Here is a 23,258-nt window from a genome sequence, read left to right as displayed (position 1 = left end):
CCCAAATTCTCTTCCTATCCTAGGAATGTAGACTCAAAATTAATGTTTTCAAAAAAAGAACAAAAATGTAAAACTTTTCAATACAGTGAAAATCTATCTATAACTTACCTCTTTGTTTTTCCTCAACCTTTTGCTTTAGTGAATTAGGTTTGAGTTCTCTTCCTTCCACATTCATTACTGTGTTTTTACTGAAACACTTTTCCATATTGCCCCCTCTTCTTTCCTCTTACTATCTAGTTCTTTGTGAAACTTCTCATGAAGCAAGAATGCAATTCCTCACGGTTGAGAAGTGCTCCTAGGCTAGTAAATTTAAACTCCTTCTGTGTAGCATGATGCAAAAGTTAAAGTGTCTTAATTTGCAAATGGCTTGTATTTTAGCAAAGTAATTTTTTCTTTAACTAGAACATGTAGTTCACACGACAGAATAATACTGAGATCCAGCTGCTGCCCTCTTAGTTAAAGCCAAATAGATCTTGCTCTTCAATTATGAGATGAAAGCTACTGGGATGCTGAATTACCACAGTGGTCTCTTTAGGAGGAGTAATTTTAGTTTGCTTTCTTCAGAGACTCTGTTATCTATGATACGGTTAGAAGATCACACAGAATATGAGATGTAAACTTTAGTGAAGAAGTCATTTTGGCACAAACACATTTGTTTATGTACAATATGAAAGTGTAGGAGAAGATAAACATTTTCATATACAGGCCAATTAAAAGACAACCTTGATAAGGTCTTAGGCAAAAATTCCTAGATAAATGAGTCAATTATCCTTATAAAGTCAGGAGGGGAAAAAAGCCTCATTAAACAAAGTTATTTTATGAGGAAAAGAAGACCCAAGTACACATTAAAATGTAAGAAGTAATTGTTAAGGGCTTTTGGTTCAGGGAAATAAAGTCTGAGGAAAATGAACCTCTAACAATGTTAAAAGTAAACGTCCTACTTATAAGCACTTCAGAAGCCTAGAAATATGAATACTTAAACAGATTCCATGTAAAGTAGCTACATTGGGTTACTCTGGAAATTAGTTCTTCCATCTTTCCCACCTTCTTTTACAAAGACATTGCTTACTTGTTGAAGTGTATACTCTAGATAGGATACCTCTTAGAAAAGTGACCATACAGGGGAAAAAGTGGTGTCATATGGTAGCAACACCCTAACGTCACAACTAAAAGGACTTTTTAAAAACTAAAACATAAGAAATATTTTGCAACCCCCAAAGCAAAATATATCTATTAAAATACAAAGATATATGGGTCTATCAAATCTCCCTCCTTCACTTTTCTCACTCTTAACTATGTAAAGTGGGAGCTTAGTTACCAAGATTCCATTAAATTCTTCCTGTAAGTCAAAACATCTACATTAACAATTTACCTGGCTCTTAGCTGCATTTCCAATGGCTCGAGTTCTTGATCCCAAAGATATACAGGCCCTAAACAAGCGAAAAACACAAAGTTTGTTCCCATGGTATGTTTAAATTGATATGCCATCATTCTGCCTCTCCTTATGAAAAAAATGAATTAAATGGATTAACATAATCAGGTATATTCTAAAAATAGGTTAATGGACATCAGAACTTTGCATATTTTGGTTTCATAAGTAATGGAATAGTGGTGAGAATGTTAGAATTTTTAGAATAAATGTTGCTAATAGCTGACAATGTTCTGTTGGCCCCCAAAATTGTTTTTCAAATTCTATTGGTCTATGACCTACTAAAAAAATTGACTGTGTTCAGTAAGGCCAGGTTGCATGGATCTAAATCCAGGCTCTGTAATCTTGTAGAAATTACCTAACCATTATTTGTCTCAGTTTCCCATCCAGAAGATAGTGCTGATAATAATACCTACTCACAGGTTTGTGTGAGGATTAAATGAGTGAATATGGGTAAATGCTTTTGAACACTATGATTGCTCTTTTTTATTAGTGCATTTAGATGTAATTCTGCTTATAAAAGCAAGTGTGGAGCAACATTTTCATCAAAATATCATTTCATGTTATAATTTAAGAAAGTGTTTCCATGATTTTAGTTGTAACTACAGGTACCATTCATATCAACCCCTAACTATGAACAATGTGTGTATACTAGCTACAATCACTGTTGTTGGGGAATTTACAGTCTACAGAAAAAAATCAACATATAGGACTATGACCATATGGACTATAATACTAGTGAAAAAGAATAATCACTTAGGAAAAGCAAGTGGAAGAGGTGATTTCTGAATTAAGATCTGAAAGAAGAGAAAAAATTTTAACACACGTCTGTTTTGTTCAAAAGGACATTCCCAGTATGTAGGGATATATCTATTCTCAATATGATAACCAGAGTGAACCTCTTCAAGACTAAGGTCATGAAATTCCCCCTCCAATGGTGTCTTGTCTCACAAAGCAAAAGCTTAAGTCTCCCCAACAGCCAATAAAACCCTTCGTGGTCTGGTGCTTGGCTGCTCTACCCTGTAACTTCAATCTAGGCACACTGGTCTCCTTGCTATTTCTAGAATAATGCAAGCACACTTCTTAGGGCCTTTGTACATGCTATTCTCTATCTCTGGAACACTACTAAATATATCCATCCACATGGCTTACACACCTCTCTCATTTTTTTTCATGTCTCTGCTCAAATGTCAGTTTATCATCAACACCTTTTCTATCTTACATAAACATTTTCTGCTCCTTCCCAACATATACATCTCCTACTGTTTACCTAATTTCATTCTCCTGCATAATGTATCACCATCTGATACAATTTATTTACTGACTGTATCTCCACACCAGGGCATGTACTCCATGAGGGCAGATAACGTGTGCTCCATTCCCTTGATCTGCACTATCCAATATGGTAGCCACTAGCCACACGTGGCTAATAAAATTTAGCCAAATTAAGAAATTCAGTTCCTCAGAATTGACATTTTAAGTGCTCAAGAGCCAACTTTCAAGGGCTTAACAGCTGTATGTGGCCAGTGAGTATACAGAGGACAGAATATACACAGAACAGGGGCACCTGGGTGGCTCAGTCTCTGTTAAGTGTCTGCCTTTGGCTCAGGTCATGATCCCAAGGTCCTGGAATTGAGCCCCGCATCGGGCTCCCTGCTCAGCAGGAAGCCTGCTTCTCCCTCTCCCACTCCCCTTGCTTGTGTTCCCTCTCTCGCTGTCTCTCTCTGTGTCAAATAAATAAATAAAATCTTAAAAAAATATATACACAGAAGAGATATACAGAATAGAAAGTTCTACTGGACAGTACTGGCCTAGATCATTATCTGGTAATATAGTAAAAGTACTTATTGAATGCATAGAAAGATGGCTCCTAAGGGTAATGCTTATTTGGAGAGTAGGAAGAATACAACTTGGCTAGTTTCATTTGACATTTTGATAGTACTGGGGTCAGATTATACAGAGCCTCAAATGACAGGTTATAAATTTAACATTTATTTCAGTAGGTAAAGGGAACTCATTAAAGGCTTTTGGATAAAGAAGAGAACATTCGATGCTTATATAGATGAACTGAAGAGGAAAGATCCCAGAACAATGCCCCCACCCCCGCTTTTTTTAGTAGGCTCCATACCCAGCATGGAGCCCAACATGGGGTCTGAACTCAAAACCTGAAGATCAAGACCTGAGCTGAGATCAAGAGTCTGACGCTTAACTGACTGAACCAATCCAGGTGCCTCCCCCCCCACCCCCTGCTGTCCCCAGAACAGTGCTTTTTAAGGGTTGAACAAGACACTTTTATACTGGGGGCCACAGCATTTTCAGGAAGGGCAAGCAGTTAAATTCATTTAGTTAACAGATTTTGGTTGAGTAATTTATGTCTGGCACTCTGTTAGTTACTAGAGATACAGTGAGGGGAAAAAGACATGGTTTTGGCTCTCTTGGAACTTACAGTGCTCACACAAATGAAAGTAAACTAGGTGCTACAATAGAGAGTATACCTGATGCTAGATGAGTAAATAACAGAACTGACCTAGAGGAGGATCAGGAAAGGCTCACCTGAGGAAGTGATGAGATTTTAACGAAGAGTAAATGATGATGGGAGTGGAATTAAAGGAGATTTGGCAGAGATCATTTTGACCAGTGTGAACTGATGGGAGGAAGGCTAGAACTTATCAGTAATCTATATCAGGATGATGGCAGCTGAGAGGGGAAGAAGGAATTAAGAGATATTTAGGAGGTATGACTCAAAGCACTTAGTGACAGACTGGATCTTCACTGTCTAATATGGTAGCCACCAGCCATATGTGATGATCAAGCACATGAAATGTGGCTAGTATGAATTGAGATGTATTCATTTTAAGTGTGAAACATACTCTGGACTTTGAAAATTTAATATTTAAAAAGGAATATAAAATATCTCATTGATTTTAAAATATGGAAATAAGATTTTGGATATGTTGAGTTAAATCAAATATATAAAATTAATTTCACCTGTTTCTTATCTTTTTGGTGTAACTACTAGAACGTTTATGCATGTTGCTAACATATTTTTACTGAATAGGGCTGGAATAGATAAAAGGAAGAGGCAAGTATCACGACTAATGTCTAGGTTTTCCATTTACATAAGAGGGTAGAGTGGTGTCATTTAATGAGACAGAAAACACTGTAAGAGGGACAGGTTTGAGGATGGACCATCGCAGTGCTAATCTGGACATGCTGAGACTGAGGTATGTTTGAGACATCCAAGCAGATGATCTCTTCCAAATAACTCCTTGATGCAACATAGTCCCTGCCAGAGTAGAGTATTTGCATACCTAATATGGTTATCTATGTGGATGGTTGGCATTCCATCCTAAAGTTCATCAGAGAAAATATAGATTTGCCATCTCTTAGCCTACTTTATTATAATCTGTCCTTTTCTCAACTCCATTATTTGGACACACATAAGAATACTTTTAATTTTTTCATACTAGGCTACCATCACTTCAGTACATAGATAATCTTATTCTTAGGTTGATTCTCAAGAAGTTCACTTCTCTTAGAACACTGGGGCCAAATAATATTGATTCAAGTATCAATTATTAAGTACTAGATTCTTTGAAACATGCTGCACACATATATCACTTCACAGAGAAAGCTAAACAGTTAGCATTATTAGATAATTCTCTAAAGTTAAAAGTAGGCAACTTTTAACGTTTAAACAATTTAGTGTTAGAGCTTGGAAATACCCAGTTTCAATACACAGAAAACCTTCCTCACATGGCTAAAAAAGTGCTTCAAACTCCTTCCTTTAATTTTCTTTCAAAAAGATTCTGGAATGCAACCATTAAATGAATACTTGCTAAGTATTTTCAGAAAAATCAAAATACCCAGCATCTCTCAAAACTTTTACCTGACTTTACTAACACCAAGGGAAATAAACACATTATACCATACTTTAGAGGCTGACACAAAAAAGTTTTTATAGAAAGGATATTCAGTAGTTTACCCAAATGTATATTGCATAATCCATTGATATTATGCTTTCTACACTTTATTTCAGCTGCTATTTAGAAATTCCATCTTATACCTAAAAACAAACAAAGGGTTTACAATGCAGCTTAAATCTATAATTTCCAATCTGATATTGCCACCACAGTGGTAATCCCAGATTCTCAGAGAATGCCACTAAATTCTAAACAAAACTTCTAAATGTCCTATGTCACTTTTGGTAGAGGAGGGGTATGAAAATCAAATGTCAGGTGTTAATTTAAGAAAGCTGTATTTTGGGGCATCTGGGTGGCTCAGTCTGTTAAGCATCCAACTCAGGTCGTAATCTCAGGGTTGTGAAATCAAGCACCATGTTGGGCTCCACCCTCAGTGGAGAGTCTGCTTGAGATTCTCTCTCTCCCTCTACCTCTGACCCCCACCCCCACATGCACTCTATCTCAGATAGATAAATCTTAAAAAAAAAAAGCTGTATTTGTATTTTCCCTTAAAACTTAAGATTAATTTTCTTTCTCTCTTATAATGCCTATTAAGGCCAAGCACGACCAGGCTGGAGAAAACACATACTGCCAAAAGACTATGAGATTCCTCACCTAAGAGGTCAGTACTCTTTAATTTGCTCACTTTGTCAGTCTCCACTAAAGATTCAAAGACTCTTGATTTTACCACTTTCATTTTAAAAATAACCCTATTTTAAAAATTGTCAGCTTTCCCTTGCCAGTTTCCATAAGATCACAATTACTACTTATAGCCTCTTCTGTTATCAACTACATATTAAGAAAACAATAACTGAATGAATGATGATATAAAAGGGCCATCAATTGGTTTAAATCAGGGGGTCAACTCCTGAGATGCCAGAAGCACTCCCCCCCAACACCTCACACCAAGAGCGTCAACCAAAAATGTATCTTCAGATAATTGTCAGATGTGCCCTAATGGGCAAAATTTCCAACTGAGAACCACCGCCTTATAGCACCATTTTCCAAATACTGTTCTGTGGAATATAATTCCCTTGGAGGTTCAAATAAGTTGGGGAAAACATTCTTTCCTGGGAGTTTCAATGCCTATAAACAAATTAACAGATATGAAAGTTCTGCAGTAAAGAAAATATAGGGTTATTATTTCTCAAGGTTAACTATCTGGAAAAAAATTGCCCTAGAAGGAAGTGGGGGAGGAATGTTCTCAAAAAGACTTATGGTTGGGGTGCCTGGGTGGCTCAGATGGTTAAGCCTCTGCCTTTGGCTCAGGTCATGATACCAGGGTCCTGGGATCCAGTCCCACATTGGGCTCCCGGCTCAGCAGAGAGCCTGCTTCTCCCTCTCCCTCTGCACCTCCCCCTGCTCATGCTCTCTCTCTGTATCTCTCTGTTGCAAATGAATAAATAAAAAAAAATCTTAAAAAAAAAAAAGACCTATGGCCACCATTTGCTTTCTAGCTTGCTACTTAGAAAAATAAGATGACTTTTTTTTTTTTAAAGATCAGAGAGAGAGTGAGAGCATGCGTACATGCATGGAGGTGGGGGGAGCAGAGATAGAATCCTCAAGCGGACTCCCAGCTGAGAGTGGAGTCCGACAGGGGGCTCCATCCCAGGACCCTGAGATCATGACCTGAGCCGAAATCGAGTCGGCCGCTTAACCAACTGAGCCACCCAGGTGTCCCCAAAAATAAGATTTCTTTTAGGCGTATATGATTTAGTAATAACAAAAACTTTCCAGTCTTTCAGTATGGACAATGGATAAAACTTTTTAACATATAAAAAATAAAAATTTAAGAGTTTCTAAATGCTTTTTTTTAAAGATTTTATTTATATATTTGACAGAGAGAGACACAGCAAGAGAGGGAACCCAAGCAGGGGGAGTGGGAGAGGGAGAAGCAGGCTCCTGTGAGAAGGAAGCCCGATGTGGGACTCAATCCTGGAACTCCAGGATCATGACCTGAGCGGAAGGCAGACACTTAACGACTGAGCCACCCAGGCGCCCTCCATGTATAATTTTTAACTTCCCACATAACTACTAATGGCGTACTGCTGACCAGAAGCCTTACTGATAACAGTTAACACATATTTTGTTATATATATTATACACTGTGTTCTTGTATTAAGCTAGAGAAGAAATGTTAAGAAAATTATAGGAGAAAATACATTCACAGTAGTGTATTGTATTTATCAAAAAAAAAAAAGTCCACATATCAGTGGACCTGCACAGTTCAAACCCATGTTGTTCAAGGGTCAACTGTACTTAGGTAGATATATTTAAAGAGCTGATTAGTTATATTAAATTAGATGTATTTAACTGTTAGATACATTATTTGAAAAGCTGTTTACCTTAAAAATCGACAGGTCAAATTCCAATAGCAATGCACCATAATCTTAAAGTTCTTTTATTTTTTTTTTTAAGATTTTTTATTTATTTGAGAGAGAGAGAATGGTAGAGAGAGCATGAGAGGGAAGGAGGTCAGAGGGAGAGGCAGACTCCCTGCTGAGCAGGGAGCCCGATGTGGGACTCGATCCTGGGACTCCAGGATCATGACCTGAGCCGAAGGCAGTCGCCCAACCAACTGAGCCACCCAGGCACCCCTTAAAGTTCTTTTGATTATGACTGATTAGACAAGGGGTTTGCAAATTACCATTTGCCACCTATTTTTTTTTTTAAAGATTTTATTTATTTATTTGAGAGAGAGAGAGAGAGAGCACAAGTAGGCAGAGTGGCCGGCAGATGGAGAGGGAGAAACAGGCTCTCTGCTGAGCAGGGAGTCAGATGTGCGGCTCGATCCCAAGACCCCAGGATCATGACCTGAGCCGAAGGCAGCCACTTAACGGAATGAGCCACCCAGGCGCCCCTGCCATCTATTTTTGTAAATAAAACTTCATCAGAACACAGCTATGCTGATTAATTTGTATTGTAGTAACCACATACGAAAGACTACCATAGCATGTTAAACACCTTAAACTCAAAATAGGATAGTATGTAATTTGTACTTATCCTTCCTTGCCTTCTAGAAACTTTTCAGAATTTCTCACCAACAAATTCAAGGCAATAACTAAAGATTCATTTTGTTTTATCATAGAAAATATTCATAGTAAAAGATTTTATAGTCTTGCTTTGGCCATGCTAATGTGTGAGCCATGTGCCTTTCCATTCCACTTAGCACAATTAGTAAAAAAAAAAAAAAAAAAAGTACTCATTGAATTTTTGTTTTTGTCAATAGCAAAATAATAATTTGAAACAACCACTAATAGTAGAGCATCTATCAATGGAATACTGTACAGCCCATTTAAATAAACAAGGTAAATTAGGTCAGAATGGCTAAAATCAACAACACAAGAAACAGGTGTTGGCAAGGATGTGGAAAGGGGAACCCTCTTGCACTGTTGGTGGGAATGCAAACTGGTGCAGCCACTCTGAAAAACAGTATGGAGGCTCCTCAAAAAACCAAAAATAGAACTACCCTGTGATCCAGCAATTGCACTACAAGGTATTTACCCAAAGGATCTAGACAGTATTATGCTAAGCAAAATGAGTCAGAGAAAGACAAGTACTGTATGATTTCACTCGTGGAATTTAAGAAACAAAACAAGCGAGCATAGGGTAAAAAAGAGAGAGGCAAACCAAGAAACAGATTCTGAACTACAGAGAACTAATGGTTACCAGAGGGGAGGTGGGTGGGGGATGGATGAAATAGGTGATGGGGACTAAGGAATGAAGTTGTGATGAGCACTGGGTGTTGTATGGAAGGTCGAATCACTAAATTGTACACCTGAAACTATTACACTGTGTGTTAACTGAAATTAAAAACTTAAAAAAAATAAAAAATGTGGGGTGCCTGGGTGGCTCAGTCATTAACTGTCTGCCTTCAGCTCGGGTCATGATCCCAGGGTCCTGGGATCGAGCCCTTGCATAGGACTCCCTGCTCTGCAGGAAGCTTGCTTCTCCCTCTCTCACTCCCCCGCTTGTGTTTCCTCTCTCGCTGTGTCTCCCTCTATCAAATAAATAAATAAAATCTTAAAAAAAAAATAAATTTAAAAATGAGGTAAATTAGAACTATACACACAAGTTTGAGATGTTCACAATATATGTTGAGACAAAGTTGCAAAATACATACCATGTAATTCTACTTTTGTTAAAAAGCAAACAGAAAAACATCCCAGTTATGTACACATACACTTGCATAAAACTAAAAACATACATATTAAAGTTTACTGGGTGGTTGGGAAGGGTTGGAGATTTACTTTCTCGTTTGTATTTAAAATATTTTAAATCAAAGTTAACATAAGCTCAGAGTAAGATATACAAAACCACTTCATATGGTACAAAGAATATTTAAATAAAATGTAAAAGACTCCCCTCACCTCCCCAACTGCTATCACCATGAAAAGTCCTCCTCCTACCCAACTATAGCTACTATTAATCTCTGGAGTTTGGCATTTCCTATGTATAAAAATGTTTATTTTTAATAACCCAAAGTAGGTGATTTCTACCTGTGTGCACGGAAGAGGACTTCTCAAATGTATAAATAATGTATTCCCATATTTCCAGATTATTCATACACTGGTAAAGAAATAGGGAAAAAGGAAGACAGAACACCAGAGAACTGAATACTAAGTCTGATCATACAGAATTTTGATAAAATACACCTAACAAAAATCTCTTGAAATACTTTCGCTTAAAAAAAAAATCAGTTTTCCTTATTGTAAAATATGTTCAGAAAAATTCAAACCATTACAGACTATGTATTAAAAGCATACCCTCCATAATTCTACCCACAAGAAATATGCAGTTTGTAGTTTACAGTCTTCCACATTGCTTTCCTCCATATACTAATCTATTTTGTGTTGGTATGCATTTTAATGAATTTTTCAAACAAAGTAAGATTTTTTACATGTTCTTAAAATAACTTAAAACCATATTAAAACATTTTAAAACAGTTCTTAGAAACTAGTCAAAAATAGATGAATTTATTGATATTAGAGCAAAGATGCTTCTAAGCCAGATAATTTGTTCCTTTGTTATATCCTCATTAACCTAATATGTATATACCATCCTTATGCTAATGGATAATGGAAGGACACTGAGGTTCTGGGGGTAAAAGAGGCCTGAAACTGAATCAGTTTCATTGCTTTAAGTTCTTGGCCAAAACAGGTAAGTTTGCTTTAGGCTTATGAAAAAAGCTAGTACTACCAAACTCACAGAATTGATGTAATATGTATGACAATAGAAGCACAATGCCTGTCACATAGCAATCACTATTATCAACAAAAGCAGCATGTTTTAGCCGATCACATGCTTTAGTCTAATATTGAATGAAGGTCCTTGGCTACAGTTTTCTTTTCCCATGTATGAAACTAATCACTTTGATATAATTATGCCTGGGATGGAAATTCCAATCCCCACATCTATGCTTAATTGAACAATACAAACTTATCCAAAAATGTGCATACTCAGTTATTCTAAGAATTTATTTGAAAAAATTATAAGGGTCAAAAAAATTATAAGGGTTAAACATTTAGTTACAAAGACAGTTATTGCAGTATGGCTTATAAAAAAATATAAACCATCTCACTGTCCAAAAAGGGATGGATTAAAGAAAAGATTATACCAACACTGAAACTAATGGTATAGAGAAGTATGTATTACATAGAGGTTACCAAACAGACTATAAAGTGTAATCTATCCTTGAAACACAGAGAAAACCATCTGGAAGTTTTATTTCTGGGTGGAGGAATTAAATTTTTACTTTCACTTTTTAATGTGCCTACATCTCTACAGTGAACATGTACTATTTGTGTGACAATTGTTTTAAATAAGAAAATGTTCTGAAATTAATTTTTTCCTCTTCAGCTTATGCATGTTAATTTCCTTCTCCCTCTTCAATTTATCCATGAGAGAAGAGCAGCTAGTACAAGCCCTCCAACTTTACAGAAGGGAAATCTGAAGATTAAGTTAAATTACTTGTTCTTGGTCCCTTAACCGTGGGGCCAAAACTTAAGCAATTATCTTTTCCATTAAACTGTCTTTGGTTTATACACCGGACCTTCCCATGTATATATAATCAAGTATGTTAAAGAATGAAACAAATGTTAAAAAGCATAAATGCCAAAACCAACTAAATGGAACATTTCCTTCCTCTTTCCACAAGGTCCTTTTGCAATGTATTTGTAAACACCTATGTCTTACTACCTTAGTGTCAGTGACTTGGAACAGGGAAAAAGTTTTTGAAAACTAGTTTATCTATATCATTAAATACTGTGGTGTATTTGAAAATTTACAGGTTCTCTAATAGTTATGCTTTTTGCAAGATACGTATTTAATAAACAAAGGTCCAGGGATCTAGAAAAGCTAGGTTTTCACTCAATAATTTAAGCTCCACAGAGTAAATATAGTGTTAAGAACAGACTACAGTCAAGTATTAGTTCAGTAACAATAAAAGATCCTGAGGTAACAGTACACAGCCATGAAAAGAAGGGCAGAGTTGCTGATGCAAGCTAAGAATACTTCCACCTTAGCAATTTTCTAGTTTGGATTAGGTTCATTAAATCTAGGTATTAGTGACTCTTACCCACTGATCAGAAATATCATATTAAATCTCAGCCATGTAGAATTAGCCAATGTGCCTAAGAACAGTAGCAAAGAGACTTATAGAACATGAAAATAAGCAGCCTAATTTTTAAAGAACTCTCTGTAAGTCCGGCCAGGTTCTTTAAAGAGTCATGGCACTACTAAGACTTCTGAGCCAGAAATGCAGTATCTGTCTTAGAGTTCTGGTTTCTGATCTTTTAGGATAAGGCTTTAAGGATTAGAGGAAGGTCCATCCTATATCCCTCACTTTTTCTCCATGGGCTAAGTCCCTGAAGCCAGAGACTGCCCCCATTAACCTCTACTCTGCTGAAAGAGGACAATGGAATTACTGGTTCTTTTCTGGCAGCCCATATCTGTTGTGGCTTAAAACAAGATCTTGCAGACATAAAGTCATAAAACAGTTCACAATTACTGCTTCAGCCTCTCATTGTGCATAAAGGCTGGAAAAAGCCGTAAAAGGAAGCAAAACTTGTAACAGTACTATGAAGATTAACTGATTTATGGTCATATTTGAGAATTTAAACATGCAGAACTTCAATAGAATATAATGTATATATCTAGAAAAATGTGGTATAAAACCTTCCAGAATATTCTTTGAAAGAAACCAAAGCACAGACTGCTTCAAGTAAGCTACTCTTCAACATCTCCTCGACATATTTTTAAATTATTCATAAAATCATAGTAATTTTATCATTTAAAGGCTTAGCTTAACACTGATCTTAAAATTAGTCTCATATTTATATAATTATATTTTGGGTCATCTTAAAGTGTCAAATCAAGATGTTTAGTTACTTTTCCACAGAAAGTAAGACAGGAACAGTTGGTTTGTTCACAAAATTACCAGTAACAGGAGCTGACAATAAAAGCCTAGTTTTTCATAGACCTGTCTTAATTATTGTCTAATTATTCTTTGCCAACAAACTTCGCAGACCAGAGAAACAATGGAACGTGTGGAAACATGTTTCCGTGACATAATGCCACTCCTAAGTCTTTCATTAAGTGTTCATAAAGGAATCATTCCACAATCCTGTTTATACAGGACAGCCGCCTCTGATTCTTCTATTCATTCTGTAGACATTCGCTTTTGATAGGTTCTGGCTGCACCGCTTTCCATTAATGGACATACATTACCAATACAATACAGGAGGCCAACAACTCCCATCCCCGATTCCCTCCCCATTAATGCATCATTAATATACGCCACTAGAAACCAGTCCGATTACCTCGAATTTTCAAGGGCACTGGGGTAAATCCTCGAATACCTCAACAACTTACCAAAAAAAAAAAAAAAAAAAGGCTTTCTGGGCCAGATGAACCTGCAACTCATCTTCTCATGTGTGCAGTCTAAGCTTTCATCTCTTACTTTTCTGAAAAGCCGTCATTCAGAGACAGATGGGGGAAAGAAGGAAGGGCAGAATGAAGAATTCTTTACTCAGCTTATGGGAGATACCAGCCCGCGGCCGATAATCCCACGCAAGCCCTGCTAGAGGTAACCAGACATCTTTTCAGAGATTTGTTCGGGATATCGAGGTGGTTCTGCACCACCCCCCGAAAACTAAAGCAGGCCCGCTGGGGAACAGAGGCCGGGGTGGTGATGTGGGCGTGAGTGGGTACAGAAAGGAGATGAGCCAACTATTAGAGTTAAGTCCCTCGTCCCTTAAGGAAAAGCAGCTTTGCAGCGCGACGAAGTCCGACTCCCACCTGGGCCCGCCAACCAGCGGTCTCCAGAGATTGCAGTTGATGGACTGCACCTGTCATCACAAGGTTCGGCGCGCAGAAGACACCAGCCGGCAGGACCAACGCAGGGTCGGGAGAAGACGTTTGTTAGGGTCGGGGTTATGATCAAGCCAAGGCACTTACGGGGTACACCTGTCGCTGTACTCATTGGCGATGGTCTCGATGCCGCCACTCCTTGCTACAGCGATGTAGCAGTTGAGGAAGCCGAGGTCAATGCCAACCACAGACATCCCGCCGCCCAATGGTCGGGGTGCTGGTGCTGAAGCCTTCTGTGCGGGAACCGCGTCCTTTTTTGAGCTGTTGCTCGAGTAATTGGGGCTCCTACGAGAAGCAAAGGAAAGATGACCCGAAGTCGCTACGCATTAAATCTAGGGCAGCGCGTCCGGGACCAGAGAAGGAGATGGAGGCCTCCAGCACCGCTGGCTCCGCCGCCTCGGTCTCTCGCCACTGCGGTTCGACCGCCTCCAACCGGCAGTTACAGAGGTCTGCGCCTGCGCGCTCGGCCGCCGGGGAGGTGCGCGAGCTGCCGCTCTGCGCCCGAGGCTGCTCCACGCCTCGACTTCGGCTGCTTCCGTCAGTACTCGGGCAACGGCTGCCCGAGAAGCTGAGGGTTCGAGAAAGATCTGGAAAATGGAGGCGGCTGAGCCAGCTGAGGGTGGGAGGGAGAAGGCGGAGCGGGGAGGATCAGGGAGGAGAGGACGCAAAGCGAAGGTAGTTTGCCCGCCATCGCGCGGCAGCTGGGAGAACAGCGACTGGCTTAGGTGAGAGGCAGCCGGCCGGCCCCGGGCTTGGCCAACGTGTTTTGAAGCATCCCTTTTGGGTTGTTTGTGGCAACCAGAGGCACGCCTATCACAGCGGCTGGATACCGCCGAGGCTTGCCCGAAGTGGGACGCGCAGGCCGGCAAGCGCTGGCCTGCACCGCCTCCTCATTCTTTCCCGACTTAGCGCCACCCGCAGCCAGAGTACCCACCCGCCGGCCTCGCCGCCCCGAGGGGCCCATGTGCCGCCAGCGGGCGCGCTCGCAGTCTGACCGCGCGGTCCTGCCGCCCGCCCGCCGCGCCGGGCTCTGTGAGGTGGCGCCCATTGTGCCGCATGGCGGCAGCCTCGCCTGCCAGCAGGGGCGCCGCCGCTCCCGGGGAAAGGAGTCCTTGTCATTTCACTCGCGGCAATGTCTTGTGTGAAAGCCAACGGAACAAATTTTAGGGTTTTGTTTTTCCTTACCAGGGCCTGAAATGCCAAAAAACAAACAAGGAAACAAGAGCACACTGATAACTTTCCCTTCACGTAACTTCCTTTACACCGTTATAAAGATGCAGTCTCCTCCACTAACCCTTACCTCTGAAAGCCAGTTTTACAGAAAACTGATCTTAAGTCTTTCTGTCACTATGACACCAGGCAAGCCAGTGCATTGCTTCCAGACTCGGCCCTTTGATCCGCAGAAAAGGAGCCTAGTGTGGTCCAGATGTCTGCCTTCGTTTGATCGGCATCTGTTGTCTAGCTGAAATGGAAGCAAATTATAATTTACACTTACAAAATTTGGCTGTCTTGTTTCTCCTCGTTCACTTCTTCGTGGGTTTCCTGTTCCTTCTCTCCCAATTCTTCTTGTGTTTCCTGTTCCTTCTCACCCAATTGTTTGTGTGTTTCCTGTTTCCTATTTGTTTCCGTCTTGAAATAGATTTTTTTACTCCTCTCATTGTCCCTACTTGTTCTCTTCTTAAGAGAACTTAGACTTTTTACTACTATCAATGCTGCAACAGCTGCAGCAGCAAGTGTGACTACAGCCCCTGCTGCTGTTGCTAGGAGTAACATGAAATCCATTTTCAAGGGTAATGCTAAGGAAACTGGAAGGTATGGTGTTGTTTTGACTCCAGCATTTCTATATTAAAGAATCCCATCTCTCTCCCATGTCACGAGCACACAGGAAGCCGGGTAGCTCCTGGCTGACGCTGTGGTTCTCTTGGATGTGGCTAGCCTGGGTGGAGGGGCCTCCCAGCAGGCAGGGATTGGGTACTGCCGCCCCCAGCAGAACCCTGGGCCCCCAATCCTACTGGGCGTCTCATGGCCTCCAGCTTTCCTCCTCAGGTGCCTCTTTAGCCATCATCCTTTTGAGATGGTGGCAGCATCTAGATTTTTTCCAGAATTATCCTGAAACTCTCCTAGGACCATTTATTTATCCATGCTTTCTGTCTAGAATTTGAAGGTGTGAGAATGATTCTTCCATTGAAGAACACTTAAAATATTAGAGTAAAAAGAAACAGTTGAGGTCAGGAGCAAGGGGTTACCACCACATTCTTTGCATAATTATGGGGAGGAAATCATAGAATCTAGTGGCTAAAAGCTTTGGGGTCACATAGACTTGGGTTGTAGTCCCGGGCTCACTTAACTTAACAGCAGTAGGACCTTCGCCAAATTACTTAATTCACCAAGTCCCAGGTTCAAAATCTGTTAAAATGACAGATATACCTACTATGCTCTTTTTATGAATAAATAATCTAAGTGTAACAACAGTGTCTTGCAGGCACTGAAAAGGCCGGAAAATGCCTGTTGCTAGAATATAGGAATTATATTGATTTATTCGCATTGATCCATGTATACAGCAACTGTGCTGTACTCTCATAAATTCTAGTATTTGTAGAGTTTCTTGAATTTTCTGTGTATAGAACAATATGGTCTGAGAAATAGCTAATTTTTTCTTCATTTTTAATCCTTCTACTTCTTGCTTTTTGTTGCCTAAACTCTCTGATGTTGAATATGAGCAGTAATGATGAGCATCTTTGTCTTGTGCCTATCGTTAAATACTTCTGTGTTTATAATGTAAGAAACTAAAATTATCCTCCTTTCCTAGCTTGCTAAATTTTTCTCGTAAGTGGACATTGAAACTTAACAAATGTTATCTATTGGTATGACCTTTTTCTTCTCCCTTAATCTATTAATGAGGTGAATATAATAGATTTTTCTAATATCCTTGTGTCCCTGGGATAAGCCAGTGAGGCCATGACATTCTAATTATTTTTAGTTATATTGGATTTGGCTTGTGATTATTTTATTTAGAATGTTTGCATTTATATGTAAGATTAAATTTTCCTTTCTTTACTCATCTTGTTGATATCAGGATTATACTAGCCTCATAGAAGGTGAGAGGTTTCCTCTCTTTTTTCTTTTCTGACAAAGTTTTGGTAAAATAAGCCTGTAAACATCTTGACCTGGAATTTAGGAGATTGATGACCACTGGTTAAGTTTCGTTAGTGGTTATATTCTATGTTTTCTATTATTTCTTGAATCAATATTGATGTATATTTTTATTGACAATTTACCATTTCATCTAAGTTTTCACATGTGTCGGCATCAAGTTGATTATTCACTTGTGAGTTTTGAAACTCTCTTCCGTAGTTACATATCCACTTTTTCATTCTTAATATTGTTTATTTCAATCTTTTTTTTCTTGGTTATTATTACTGCTTTGTTAGAAGAACCAGCTTTTGGTTTTCTTGCCTTCTTTATTATGTCTTTGTTTTCTATTTCATCTGCTCTTTAATATTTCCTTCTATATTTTTATGTTTACTTTGTTATTTTCCTAATCTCCTGAGTTTAACACTTAGATCATTAGTTTTCAGTCTTTCTTGTTTTCTAATATGTATATTTTAGCTACAAATTTCCTTCTAGAAACCATTTTAGCTGAATCTCTAGCTCAATTTTTGAACAACTGAGAAGAGTAGGCAATGAAGATAAAAATATCAGCATTATTACTGATAAAACTGGTATTATAGAAATGCATGTGTCTTATAGGCTTGTAATTATTGCAACACAGAATTAAGCAGACTTATCTAGTCATAATAAAACACCTAGTTCCACATTGAGGCCTGTCCCTGTAAAAATCCAAGAAAGAATGGATCAGAATGTGTGTAGGCTCCCAAGATAAGTGAGAACAAGGCTAAATTATCCCCAAATTCACCAAGTTAAGTCACTTTCCCCACCAAAAAGTCTTTTAGCCAGTGCTTATTTAGGTTTACCAATTTGTTGCTTATTGCATCCCACTCCTTCCTTCTGGGTTCAGTTTTCTTTCAGTAATTTTTTTTTTTAAGATTTTACTTATTTGAGGGCGCCTGGGTGGCTCAGTTGGTTAAGCGACTGCCTTCAGCTCGGGTCATGATCCCGGAGTCCCGAGATCGAGTCCCACATTGGGCTCCTGGCTCAGCGGGGAGCCTGCTTCTCCCTCTGACCCTTTCCCCTCTCATGCTGTTTCTCTCCCTCTCTCAAATAAATAAATAAAATCTTTTTAAAAAAAAGATTTTACTTATTTGAGAGAGAGAGTGAGAGAGAGCACAGGGAGAGGGAGAAGCAGGCTCCCCGCTGAGCAGGGTGCCCGATGCGGGGTTTGATCCCGGGACTCTGGGATCATGACCCAAGCTGAAGGCAGACCCTCAACCAGTTGATCCACCCAGGCGCCCCTCAGTAATTCTTTAAATAAAGGTCTCTGAATGGTGAACTGGTTTTTTGTTCTTTGAAAAATTTTTTCTTACCTTAATTTTTGAATAATTTAGCTGTGTGTATTCTTGATAGTAACCTTCCCTTATCTTTGGGCATCCATTACTATATACTGTTCCTTTAAAAGTCATGTTTGTCTTTTTTTTTCCTTTGATATTGGTAGCTTAATTATGATGTGTCTAGGTGTGGATTTCTAAAAATTTATTCAGAGACTTTTGTTAACCTGAGGATGAATGGTTTTGGGTTTTTTTTTTGTTTGTTTTTTTGTGTGTGTGTTCTTTTGGTTCTGGAGAAGTCTCAGACATTCCCTTGATTATTGCTTCTCACCCCTTCTTTCCAGTTTCTTTTGGATCTCCTATTAGAATGTGTAGATCTCTTTATTCTAACCTCTATGACTCTTAGCCTCTTTTTGTCATGTTTTTAATCTCAAGCACTCTACCAATTTTATTTTATTTTTTAAAGATTTTATTTATTCATTTGACAGAGAGAGACACAGTGAGAGAGGGAACACAAGCAGGGGGAGTAGAGGAGGGAGAAGCAGGCCTCCCACAGAGCAGGGAGCCCAATGCAGGGCTCGATTCCAGGACCCTGGGATCATGACCTGAGCCGAAGGTAGACGCTTAACGACTGAGCCACCCAGGCGCCCCAGCATTCTACCAATTTTAGATGTTCATTTTCAAACTTGTTTGTTCTTTCATACTGTACTATTTTCATTATTTCTCCTTTAAAAAATCTATTAATCATTTTAAACGTTCTAATTTTGTAGTCGATCTTTTAGAGTATTTTATCATATTTTTAGTTCTTGAGGGCTAATTCTAATTGTTTTATCTACCAACTCTGCCACAACGTACTTTCTTACTTCCTCATAAAATTTAAATATTTTGACCATAAATTCATCTTCACTAAGGCTACTTTTACTGTGGGATCTTTGTGTACCCTGGGTCATAGAAGTGTCCCAGAGATGTTTTATATTTGTCAGAACCCTGAGGAGTCTCACTGGTCCTAGAACAGTTTTAATTTTTCAGTTTGGAGTTCACATACCATTCATATAGTGTTTACATATATATACAGTTGACCCTTGAACAATATGGATTTGAACTGCACAGGTCCATTTATATCTGGATTTTTTTTTTTTGTTAACTACAGTACAGTACTATAAATGTACTCTTCCTTATGATTTTCTCAGTAAGATTTTTTTTCTCTAGCTTTATTGTAAGAATACAGCATATAACATGAAAAATATGTGTTGTTTATGTTATTGGTAAGGATTCTAGTCAACAGTAGGCTATTAAGTTTTTTGGGAAATCAAAAATTATACATGGATTTTCAACTATGCAGGGGGTTGCCACCACTAGCTCCCATGTTTGTTCAGGGGTCAACTGTACTTTGTTCTGGCACAAGCCTAGGTGTTTGATTTCTCAGAGATGACTTTTTTCCTACTCACTGCTTTGAGATGGTTGTCAATCCTCTTGTCTATATGGTTTGGTGACTCTTTTCCTAGTCTCTCTTCTTAAAAATAGGACTCTCTCACTCATATGTGGAATTTAAGAAACAAAACAGATGAACATAGGGGGGAAAAACAGAGAGGCAAACCATAAAAAAGACTCTTTAAATATAGAGAACAAACTGAGGATTGCTGGAGGGGAGGTGGGCAGGTGGATGGGTTAAATGGGTGATGGGTATTAAGGAGGGCACTTGTGATAAGAAGTGGGTGTTATATATAAGTGATGAATCTCTAAATTCTACTCTTGAAACTAATATTACATGATATTTTAACTAACTAGAATTTAAAAATTGAAACAAAAAAGAAAGCATATGGGAATAGCCATATGCTTAACTCTTCAAAAAAAAGAAAAGAAAAGAAAAACACTCCTTCCAAGCTTTCAGTACACATGACGTGTTCAGTTTCAGTCCCCTTACCTTACTAGGGCCCAAGCTCATAATTCCTATCTACATGAGGGTGTTGAAAGCACCCTTAAGGTCTGTATATGTTTCTGAATCTTCTGAGATGCTCTACATTATTAGCTCCCAGCAACGTTCCTAGCCTTGAGTATCTTTGTTGCAGACATCTGGTATTTCCCTTTTTATTAAAAAAAAAAAAAAAAAAAAAAAAACCCAACAAACCCTTTTGGATATATTTTATCCAATATGTTCATTATGTTTGTGGGAAAGGGTATCTGTGTAAATTCTATCTGCCATATTGCCAGATATTTAGCTCATATACTTGCAATAAATATTTGATCCAGAATCTCTACTTCCACTGGAATATTGCTGTAATTTGCTTCCTGGTCTCACATTCTTTCCCTATTAACAGTGCCAAGCTGTCTTCTTAAAGCTTTGCTATGACTTTGTTATTCACCTGTTCAAAAAATTAGTGATGGTTCTTTACTGTGTAAATTCTTCACTCTGGCATTCAAAGCCTTTCACAGTTTTGACCCACAATTTACTTTTCCAACTCTATTTCCTATCACTTTTCTACATCAACTGTTTTATCCTAGCCAGCTTGACCACTTACTGTTGTTCAAATATGACAGGTTTCTCCACCAAGTTCTTGTGCCACTGTCTTTCTCTGGGATATAACTCAAATTTTACATGCTTATTAAAATCTTCAATATTGTTTGAAGATATCATGAGGCCTCCCAAGACTGCCTCAAGTTGACTTTGTTTCTTTCCTTTGCTAACACTTTGTACCTTTCTTTCTTATGATATTTTTCACTTTCTGTTCTCCACCCGTTATTTGTTTTGTCCATTTTACTAGATTATAAGCTCTAGATTATGACCTTTGCAAGATTACCCTCGTAATCCTCCAAATACATATGGAATGTATGTTTTTGTATACTTCAAAATTAGTCAAGGCGTTGAACTAAAGAGTATATAATAAATAGTTGTGAAATAAGTAGGAAATTCACCCTAATAATAAATGCTATGGTAGAGATTTGCATTGAAGTCTAGAAGCTTCTGTGTTTGAAGGGCTAGAAATGGGACACCTGTCTGAAGGGAGGGATCCTATGAGGCAGGAAGAGCTCAGAGGAGGCAACTTTAGAATTATGCTTTAAAAAATGAATAACTTTCAAGGTAGATAATGAAAAGGAAGGAGCTAATGGGCAGAAAGAAAAAAAGTAATGAAAAGATAAATGACATTGAAAAAGAAGGTCCAATGGCATCAAAAAGCATATTGTATTTGGGGGATCAGAAGTTACTGGTAAGCCTACAATGCCTAGAAGGACAGATATGATGTACAGCTGAAGTCTAGAGCTAGAGCACAAAGGATACTGTATGCCACAGTAAGAATAAGAAGTCTTTCATTTATCCTGCAGGCCAGCCATTTACCTTTTCAAGAATGAAGACACATTTTTAATGTACAAAAAACTATGCCTCCCAAAGTAACTTTTTTCTTTTTTTTAAGATTGTATTTATTTGACAGAGAGAGACACAGTGAGAGAGGGAACACAAGCAGGGGGAGTGGGAGAGGGAGAAGCAGGCTTCCCACAGAGCAGGGAGCCGGGTGTGGGGCTCAATCCCAGGACCTTGGGACCATGACCTGAGCTGAAGGCAGACGCTTAACCAACTGAGCCACTCAGGTGCCCCCCAAGTAACTTCTTTTAAGCTTTTATTGAAATAGGATGTCCATGTACTACCATGAGTTCAAGAACATTTCAATACAATCCTGTATTTTGCTAATCCCCTAAGCTTGTACATATATGAACAAAATTGCTACATATACATAAAATCCTACTTTAAAATTCAATTTTCATTTTTAATTGGCATATGGACTCCTAAATTACTTGCAAAAACTGCCTCTCAACCTCGCCCAATCCTGATGACCTACAAGTCAGGAAGTACTACTATATTTAGAAACACTGAAATAGATGGAGACTCACACGATCAGATTGAGAGTTTAAAAAATACTTTGGTGGCAGTGTTAAGAATGGATTAGAGCAAGGTGAGAATGGATACAAAAGGGTCACTTAGGAGACTGTGGCAGACTACTAGCTGTCTTTCAAAATCTATTATTTTGTCTTGTATACATGGCTGCTCAAAGGCAGACTGTATTTCCCATCCTCTTTATAACTAAGTATGTCCATGTGACTAAAGTCTCACCAACGTGTATATTCAACATGTGCAACTTCTACCTTGCCTGGTTAAAATCCCTTCCACCTGCTGTGATTTATTTTTCCCTTTTCCTGTCAGTGGGAACACAGATTAGCCAGAGACCCAACTTTGACTATGCAAATGAGTACAGTGTTCTAGGACAAGGGTTCTTTACCCAGGGGGTCCCCATGTCCCTAAGGATCCATAGACAGAATTAAGGGGAGTTGTCTTGAACTAACCTTTAACGGAAATTTAACATTTCTTTCAATTATGAATATAGACACAAATCACAGTAGTATTTTTAAAATGATTTTATTTATTTATTCTGAGAGACACACACACAAACATACACAGTGTGAGTGGAGGGAGGGGCATAGGGAGAGAGAGAGAAGCTCAAGCAAACTCTGAGTGTGAAGCCTGACACTGGGCTCCCTCCCACAACCGTTGAGATCATGACCTGAGCCAAAATCAAGAGTTGGACACTTAACTGACTGAGCCACCCAGGCACCCCACAAATCACAGTAGTATTAATAGTATGTGATTTTTTCCCACTAATAGAAATCAGATATTTTCATACCACATTATAATTATTGGATATATATTATTTTGTTGTTGCTTTTTTGTCTTTGTTTTTTTGTTTTTTTCCCTAGCAAACCTTGCTGTGAGAAAATCATGTAAAATTCACCAAAACAGATGTATAGTTATACTTTTGCCGCTGTGCACCAGGAAGTTCACCTACTCTATTTCTGCAGATTCACAGCCTCCACGAGTTTATCCCCTCTAGCTTAACATTCCTTTACCCACTAAAATGTTAAAATCTTGGGGATTTCAAATGTACTATCTTCTACAACATTTCTGAAAAACAAGAGACTCTTGTATAAAACCTTGGAAACCCTGTTTTCTGTCTTTAAGTCAGTTCCAAATTCTGACAAAAAATTTGTTACTCTCTGCTTATT

The 23,258-nt window shown here is 38.6% G+C and overlaps 1 protein-coding gene across 2 annotated transcripts in view; it reads right to left on the bottom strand.

Moving 5' to 3' along the window:
* The window catches only part of HSPA4L (heat shock protein family A (Hsp70) member 4 like), a 48,915-nt gene extending 33,293 nt beyond the window's left edge, over positions 1 to 15,622 (bottom strand). The window contains exons 1-3 of one of the 2 annotated variants that reach the window (XM_027598608.1): positions 15,257 to 15,622; positions 13,849 to 14,046; positions 1,373 to 1,430 (exon numbers count right to left, since the gene is read on the bottom strand). In XM_027598608.1, the coding sequence (XP_027454409.1) occupies positions 1,373 to 1,430; positions 13,849 to 14,046; positions 15,257 to 15,543 (543 nt within the window). In that variant the 5' untranslated portion in view covers positions 15,544 to 15,622. Of the gene's footprint in view, positions 1 to 1,372; positions 1,431 to 13,848; positions 14,047 to 14,695; positions 14,776 to 15,256 lie in introns of those variants that run through there. The other variant, XM_027598609.1, reaches the window with a different exon arrangement.
* Between the last annotated feature and the right edge of the window lie 7,636 nt (positions 15,623 to 23,258).

Source organism: Zalophus californianus, chromosome 2 (assembly GCF_009762305.2).
Source record: "Zalophus californianus isolate mZalCal1 chromosome 2, mZalCal1.pri.v2, whole genome shotgun sequence".
Lineage (NCBI taxonomy): Eukaryota > Metazoa > Chordata > Mammalia > Carnivora > Otariidae > Zalophus > Zalophus californianus.
The sequence above is the reverse complement of the archived record's forward strand: the minus strand, read 5'-3'. Positions and strand labels throughout refer to the sequence as shown.